Here is an 8,807-nt window from a genome sequence, read left to right on the forward strand (position 1 = left end):
CACTTAGTTTTTTATACCTTTATTTTGAGGATTTCTGTATCATTTTGATTTTGTATGAATTTTTTAAATAAAATATATTTGGCTTTTTTAGGTTTCTTCCAATCTGAGATTTCAGTTTTTAATATAAGTAATTAACAAGCTTTTAATAAGTTATTACTTACATTAATGACACTAGCTAATGAACATTAAGGTAATCAATGTAATGTAATTAATTGTGAAACATTCATAACTTAACATGAAATGGTCTTATTCCCTTCATTTGTTATTTCAAGTTTCCCATTTACCGTAATTCAGTTTCTTCTTTCCCACGCTTCCTGTTAAGCTGATCAAATTGTCCTTTTTCCCTCCTGCTGCTCCTACAATACTTTGGGAGTTAAACTCCTTATTTATGTTCTTTAAGTGGCATTAGGGCTCACAATTCAGTGCTAGCTTTATAGTCAAAATACTCCTACAAGTCAAAATCTGTTTGTCTCTGACCTTTGAAGATACTGGGCCATTTTCTTCTCACAACCAGAGCTGGTGATGAAAAGAAAAAGCTGCCTTGTTTTTCTTTTAGTGCTTTTCTCTTATGCTGTGGATTCTGATCATTTCCTAGGATGTGTCTGGGGATGGACCTTACTCAGCCCACTTGGCATTCAGTGGATCTTTGGCTCTGCAAATTTCCTTCTATTATTTCTTTGATTATTTCCTCCTCTGTTGCCTTTGTCTATCCTTGGAAACCTTCTATTAGACGCTGGACATCCTAAATTGATCCTTCAAGTCTCAACTTCTGCAAGACTTTCTTAATTTTATTGTCCATATCACCAGCTCAGGCTTTAGTCCTTCTAAAGACTTTTACAATTTCAGTTAATTTAACATGAATTGCTCATTTCTAAGACTTTTTTCTCTCTTTTGATAATTTATCATACCCCGCTATTTTTAGGACATGATATCCCCTGTAAACATACAAATTAGAAATTTTAAGTTTTTTCTATCCCCTTTATAATCTGCCTCTGGAATAGTTGTCTGGTGATCCTTGGTTATCCAAACATAAATATGACTCAAGGACTCAGCTGACATGTATGAGCAGTTTCCCCTGCAGTTGGGGTGGTCTGCTTCCCCAGTCACTGTTTCTTCTAAACTGTGGGTTTGGTGTGAATGGTAGGGATGATGGAAGAAAGGCTGGAGAGCAAAGTGGCTGGGATCAGCTATTTGTCAAAATATAGGCAGGCTTTACCCTGAAAACCAATCACTTTGGTTTATTTCCCTCCTGGGCAGAGCTGCCTTTCCTTTCACCCTTGTCAGTTGTAGAGGTCTGGAAACTACCAATACCAGGAGCCCGTGTCCCACGTAGAGTTCATTTTCTTTAGAAAGAGCAGTGCCTGGGTTTGATTCTCTGGTTAAAAGTCCCATCGCTCTGGCTGTAGTAGGAGTGAAGGGGGAGAGCCCAGGGGTGAAGAAATCCAGGGCCCCAGCTGGCCCAGGGGTTCTGCCCACTGCTAATTCTTTACCAGGGAAGCACCCTCAGGCCCATTTCATCTTTGCTTCTGCTAACATTCTGCCTGCACTATCACTAGAATTGTTTTACTGGGGCATTTCTTCTCTATGTCTTTTATGCTGAGTTGTTTTTCTTTTTTTTTTCCCCACTTTTGTTTTGGTAGCAATTTGACCCCATCTGCTTTCTAAATCTCAAGCTTTCCTGTGGATTTTTTTTTTTTTTTTTAATGTTCAGAGAGAGCTACTTTGTTCAAACCAAGATCCCATTAAGGACTATGAGTTGCACATGGTTGCTCTGTCTCCTGAGAGTCTTAATTTAGAAGGCCCCTCACTTGTTTTTTCTTTTCAATGATATTTACCTGCTGAAGGTATGGGCACACTGTTAAGTATCTCCTGCCAGGGAGACTGGGGTGGCTGGAACGTTGACAGGTGTGCTCAATTCATCATTGCCAGCCAATCCCACTCACCCACCCAACCCTATTTTAAACAGAACAAAAATTCAAACTCCTTAGCATGGCCTTTCACAGCCTAACATCAACCCATGTCACCAGCCTCATGTCCTACATTCTAAGAAGACAGCATAACACCTTCAAATGACCTTTGAAATTTGGAATTTCTGCAGTAGAGAGTATACGGAACCTTCTAGAGTGTCTCCTTTTCATTTTATAAACTTTCCTCATTCCCAGTGGTACTTGGAGCAAGGCGGGACTCTAAACCGCTGTGATGCTTTTGAGTGAAGGGTGTTTGTGAATCTCTGCTACGGCACAGGATTTCTTCTAGACAATTACACTGCCTTTGAAGCAAATGCCAAGCATTGAAACAGTCATTAACGAGTGGTCATAAAAGGAGTGATTATCTTTTTGTTTGTTTGTTTTGATTTTTGCAGTATGCGGCCCTCTCACTGTTGTGGCCTCTCCCGTTGCAGAGCACAGGGTCGGGACGCGCAGGCTCAGTGGCCATGGCTCATGGGCCCAGCCACTCTGCCGCATGTGGGATCTTCCCGGACCGGGGCATGAACCTGTGTCCCCTGCATCGGCAGGCAGACTCTCAACCACTGCGCCACCAGGGAAGCCCCATCTTTTTGTTTTTTAATTAACCAGGTTAACTGAAGCAACCTATGAATGTCCAAAAATAACCTCCTTCTACAGATAGGGTGACCATTTAATTTACCTTACAAACTGAGACACTTGAGAAAGGAGGTGCTATTAATAATTACACTAAAAAAAAACCCCATATAAACCAGGATATCCTGGGCTGTGAATCACTTGTAAACCTTTCTATTAGAAAAGTTTATTTTCTTTTTCCTTTAGAACCTCCTGCCACTTTTATGCATCTGCATAAATACGTGTGATGTCTATGTAGTCTTGCAGTAGATATTTATTAAGCCCCTACAACAGGGCAGATGCTGTGCTGGGAATTCAAGGTGAACAGACAAGCTCTCTGCCCTCATGGGGCTTACATTCCAGGAGTCTTTTTTTTTTTTTCCTGCTGATAAGAAAGTATGGCTTTCAGTCCTTGGAACACAGGGAAAACAGTGGATGAGCCCCAGTTCTACCAAAGCTATTACTGATCCTTTTTTTTAACAGTTTGATGCAGTGGGAAGAGGACAAAGGCTTTCGAGCAGAACGGTGTCTGTCGCCTGTTCAGCGACTAACCAGCAGCTCTGAGTAAGATACTTATGTGATCCTCATCGCGGGGGGGGGGGGGGGGGGGCAATACTACTTACATCACAAGACTGTTATAAGGAGTAATGTTTGTACAATGCCCTGTAGGTGGTAGTTATTGCCATGTGTTCTCAGGTAATACCAAACCCAAGCACAAAACCCATCAAATCAACCTGATGGGGAAGGGGAGATGGAGAGATAGAAATAAAAGGAAAATATCTATGTCAGGCAGTGAAAACAGCCCTAAAAATCAAACTGCTCTCTGCATTACCTGAGCCACAGGGCTCGGGACACAGGGCCAACTGAGAAGCAAAGGTAAGTTTTGAACAACAGGCATCAGTCGCTAACTTGAGCCCTTTTCTGGATAGCACCTAGCGCTCCTGACCACATTCCCCTCAGAAGCCCAGTTCCCAAATTCTCCAGAATCGCTCAGCTAGTCTTGTGGAGAAAAGTCTAGAGCAAGCTTTGAAGGGCAGAACCCGGGTACTGGGGAGAAACTGAGGAGAGAGGGAAAGAGATCTGGAAAGGGATGAGAAAGCCAAGTATCACTCACCGGTCCTTCTGTGCCGGAATCAAAGGTTTTGCAGTGCCTGGCAGCAGGACACAGAGGGGCAGGAAATAAAGCAGCTCTGCAAAGAGCTGATTTGCTCTCCTGCCCAAAGCTTCCTTCCCTGCCCCACAAAATCATCACACTAGGAATGTTCCCAATCAGACAAATCAGAACACTGCCCTAGTCCACTATCCCCAAGTAATTCAAATTAACTGAATAGCTTCTAATCAACTTCAATCTGAATATTTATATAGTTAAAAATATCTTGTTGATGGTGTAATATGAGCACAGGTGATGAGAAGGATCCACAGATAAGAATAAAAGGAAAATGAATAAAAGGTTCTAGTACATTAGGCTCTGGAAAACTGCTTTTAGTACCTCTAAGATTTTCACCTGTGAGACCACGATTTGAACCAATGCTAGGCCTCCTTTGGTGGAAATTTTTTTCCTATGTGAATTGCTTACTGCACTCTTTTAACAAAAGCAATACATATTCATTGTGGAAGGTTGGAAAATTCAAAACAGTCTAAAGAGAAAATAAAAAGCATCGAAGTCCAGCACTCAGGGATAAACACTACTACACCTTGCTGCAGATCTGTGAAGTGTGGGCAGTTTTTACCAGGCGACATCATCATCACCAGTGCTCTTCATCCACTCTGATTTCTGAGATCGGGGGAAGAGGCAGGGCACTCCAGTCTCTGCCATTTTTAAAACACTGGATTTCCATTTGCAATCTGTGGCTGGCTAAACCCTTAATTAGTAACAGCAGGTGCTGAAGTGCTTAAAGCAAATCACTCCTACATTTTAGTGAGCTGTTATTTATGTCACTCTTATCACTGGGAGCAGCACTGACAACTAGCAGCAGCTGCAGGGCTGATGTCCTCATGGGGCAATTGTTGGCCTCCAGTTTCCCCAGGAGTCAAGGGATTTAAGCAGCTCTATCTGGAGAAACTGAGTGAGCTTCTCTCCCAGTGCAAACAAAAGGTTCAGCTGGGGCTTCAGACTACTAAGGGTGGGAAGCCACAGTTATTTATGTACTACTCGATAATATTTTATCCAGAGTTCCATTTTGTGCAGCTCTGCCTAATCCTGCACCTCCAAAATACTGAGTTTAAATAGGTACCTCCATTTTTAAATAATTAAGAAAAACCTCTTAAACTCGGTCCACTCCACGTGGTAGTGATTCGGTTCAGAACGCTTGTTCTTAAGGAGTGAGTATGCAGAACATTCTCAGGGGTAACAAAACTTAAGCAGCGCAAAAGGTTTCCCTCTCACATTTATCAAGACGTGAAATACTCAGAAGAAAGCCAACACCAGGTCACCTTGCTTTCTGGGGTCGGTGGGGTTTTGTTTATGCTTCCTTCCTAGTGGGCTGCTTTCATTTTTATCGAAAACAGTCACCAAAATGATTCTGTGCGTCTGCCGAGGGAGGGGATGATAAATAAGGCGCGTCCAAAAGAGGCCAGGGGGCCTTTTGACTTCCGGGCAGGGTGGGCGGATGTGTGAAGAGGGCAGACGTGTCTTCCCGCCAACAGCACGGTCTCTACACACGTCTGCCTGTTTGACGGTCAGCGCGGAGAGGGCAGTACAAGGACACTCTGGACGCCACGGCAGTGAGCACAGCGAAAAAAGGCACCTAGAGCTGTGCAGACAGAGCTGAAGATCAACTTCTCCATATTCAATATGTTGAATAAACTTTCCCACACTGAAACTGAAAAGTGTCAAATCAACTTTCCTATATTCAGGCTGAAACCAAAGTTGTCACTCCCGTTTTTATCCGGCCACCAGCCCGAATATCTACCCTACGACGTCTCGCTCCCGCGTCGCCCCACCAACGGTCTGGGGCCGGAAGATGAGTTTGGGTTGGCGAGAGTCAAGAGCTCGAGGGAGTGACTCTGTGACAGTCCAGTCGCCCTCCCTCCTCGGGCCTCCGCTCCGTCCTCGAGGCGGGCAGGCGCCCGCCGTGGGGCCCCAGGAGCGAGCCGGGACGCCCAGGGAAGCGGCCGGGACTGGCTCGCGCCCCGCAGTGGCCCCCGGGCCGTCCCCAGATGTACTGGCCTGCGCCCAGCGTGGCTGTGCCGCCCGACTGGGTCGCCGCGCCGACCCGCGCGCCGTTTTAAACGCAGCTGCCTCCCCTTCCTTCTCCTCCGCCTCTTACCTGCTCAAGGGTTTGGCCGAGCTCCGGGCGGATAATTGAGTCCGCCATGGCCCGTTGCCCACGTGCGGCGGGAGGAGCTCGCAGCCAGTCCGTCGCGTCCGCCGCCCGCCGCGCGCCAATGGCTTCGTGCTCGCAGCTGGGGGGCGCCCGCCCCCGGCCCGCCCTTAAAGTGGCCCTGCAGCCAGCCGCTGCTCCGAGGGTCCCGGCTTCCGGGGGTGGGCGTACCCGGGGGGACGGGGATGGACGGCCCCAAGGTGCCCTGCAGGTCCTAAGGAGACCCCGTCACTGGTGCGCTGCCCACCCAAAGTTCCATTCCAGGTGACCCCGGGACATCACACAGCTCAGGCCCCGGGTGGAACTGCCACTCCCCGCCTTGGGGCGGGTGGCGGGGCGCAAGGGCTTGTCTAAAAGTCTTCAGAGTGTCTTATGGGAACGCTTTCAAGTTTAAATATTAGGAATTAGCAAACTGGATTTTTTTCTTTTTCCAAGACAAACATATGAGAGGACAGGGAAGGTTGAGGACTGTTATGGTGCTTTCTTTCCAAACTACTAAGAAGCTAAAAATTTTAGAAGCATTTCATGTTGTCCTGTGAGTCAACAAATATTGTCCTCATTTTCTCAAGTGAGAAATCTCCAGGTGGCGGCTGCTGTGTAATCCGCTTTGTTCGGCCTTGCTAGACATTATTATTGAGATCCACGAAGTGCCAGGACCTGTAAGGGATCCTTCCTCTTGTCTTTACTACTGTTCCCATTGCTAAAAGTCGGTGGGGGTGACGGGGTGATGGTATCTTACGGTGTTTGTCACTCTGGATTTGCCTAGACTCTTGACCTTACTTGAACATGTAATATGCACGTGCTCTACTTGAACCACCATCTCTGATCTCTGGGCAAGCCTCCTGTTTCCTGAGCAGGCGGCGGTGTGTTCTGATTTAGATCATGACAGCATGCAAAAATATAGTGGTTGTCTACGATTTTCATGGGAAGAAAAGCGCAGATAAATTTCTGGTGGGATCATTCTGCACTATTTTTGGAAGTAAATGTACACATTTTAATAGATACGAATTTTGGTTCTTGATTGCTCTTCCACCTAATCAGGAACTGAGAGTGTCTAGCTAAACATCTGTGAAGCAGTTAGTTTGCCCAACAATATCAGCAGAGGTGAAATCATGCCCAGGCATTGGGGTAGGGGTGAATTGAGGCAGCTTTGAGCACTTCCCCCAGTCTGGTAATCAGTTTTGCCTTGACCTAAAGGTCTAGATTAGCAAGTCTGATGCTAAAAGTGACAAAGACATTGTGGAAACTGACACAGACTCATTGCTTTTAAATTTGAGAGGACGATGCCCCTAAGCTTATGTGAGAGGAAGTAATCATTCCTGTGTTGGAGGAAGCAAAAAGATAATAGAGCTCTTCAGTATCAAGAATATAAGATCCAAGGTCCATAAGAACCAGATTAGATATTTAAATAGTTTTCAATCTCTTAAAAGAAAGAAAAAGAAGCTTACTTTGTAAATGAGCAGGCATCTACTCTCATTGGGGGCGATTTTTGTCTCCTAAGGGACATTTTTTCATTGTCACAACAGGCATCTAGTGGGTAGAGGCCAAGGATGCTGCTAAACATCACACAATGCACAGAACAGCCTCCCAGAACAGAGAATTAATTATCTGGCCCCAAATGTCATTAGCACTGAGGTTGAGAGGCTCTACTATAAACCTTCTGAATTACAGTATAGAATTATAAACCATTTAATTTCTTTATCACATTTAACATTCTTGAATCATACTCATTTTTATTATTGGAGACAAATGGGTAGATGGACTCTTTCTGTGGTTCCCTAGAGTAACAATATGCTACTTATATTCTTGATGGAAAACTGAATACCAAGAATCATAAAATATAACAAGAATAATTCTACATAGAGAAATATATTTAAAAATTTGCATTCAAAATTAACAATTCAAACTGCGTCTTAGAAAATGGTTTTCCAATCACTTAAAATTATTAGCATTCATAGCATATGCATTACATTATTTCCCCCAAAACTAAATTATAATTGTATATTTTTCACAATATGCAAATTACAATTAGATTTGTAAGTAATACAGTACACATGGTCTCTTCAGATGAACTCATGAAGAACCTATGCTTAAAATGTTTGGAAATTTTCCATCCAGCTATTTTATAGGAACTGTTCTATATAAGCTATGTTCAGTATTGTTGTTTACCTGGCTTGTTCTCAGAATCACAGAAATTTAGAACTCAATAAGAACCTAGAGATTACCTAATTGTCCTTTCCTTTCAAAGATGCTGAGGCCCAAATAATGTTCTCATAAGTAGGTAGGACTGTAACTACAGATGTTGAAAGCCAGAGAATTAACTAATTTCAATCATTTTTACTAATAATTTCTTACATTTACTAATGTACTGAACTCACTTTTAAAATGCATATACTTTCAAACACTATGCTTGCAATATTTTTGGAGTATTAAATCCAAGAGTCTACCATAACTTGACTAATCATTAAGTTCCATTATACAATTATAAACAGAGATATTTTCATAATGTTAACTGAGGAAGGTGATTTTTCCTTCCACTCTTGCCATCTTCCCCAATCTCCTTTCAGGCAGTTCATCACAGAATAACCAGAATAACCTTTTAAAATATGTCAGAATATTAACTCCCTTTCTCAAAACCCTCCTGTCAGAAAAAAATCTAAATTCTTTTCCATGTCTAACAAGGCTTTATACCATCTGACTTCACCAACTTTACCTCTCGCCATTGTTAAGACCTCTCATCACACTGCCTTATTCTTCCTAAAATACCAGGTAAGTACAAAGCTAGAATACTTTGCGCTTGTTCTCCCTTCTGCTTGGAATGCTCTTCCCCAGATTTCTCCATTTCATGTAGATTTGTTATGTCACTTCCTTGGATACTCCTATCAGAATCTAACCCCTCACTCTC

The 8,807-nt window shown here is 43.6% G+C and overlaps 1 protein-coding gene across 1 annotated transcript in view; it reads right to left on the reverse strand.

Moving 5' to 3' along the window:
* Positions 1-5,905, reverse strand: part of LOC309974904 (spermatogenesis- and oogenesis-specific basic helix-loop-helix-containing protein 2-like) — a 40,864-nt gene extending 34,959 nt beyond the window's left edge. Inside the window, exon 1 of the mRNA XM_082859752.1 lies at positions 5,849-5,905. Within this exon, the coding sequence (XP_082715878.1) occupies positions 5,849-5,896 (48 nt within the window). The 5' untranslated portion in view covers positions 5,897-5,905. The remainder of the gene's footprint in view (positions 1-5,848) is intronic.
* Positions 5,906-8,807: the final 2,902 nt, after the last annotated feature.

Source organism: Leucopleurus acutus, assembly GCF_964270905.1.
Source record: "Leucopleurus acutus genome assembly, chromosome: 18".
Taxonomy (NCBI): domain Eukaryota; kingdom Metazoa; phylum Chordata; class Mammalia; order Artiodactyla; family Delphinidae; genus Leucopleurus; species Leucopleurus acutus.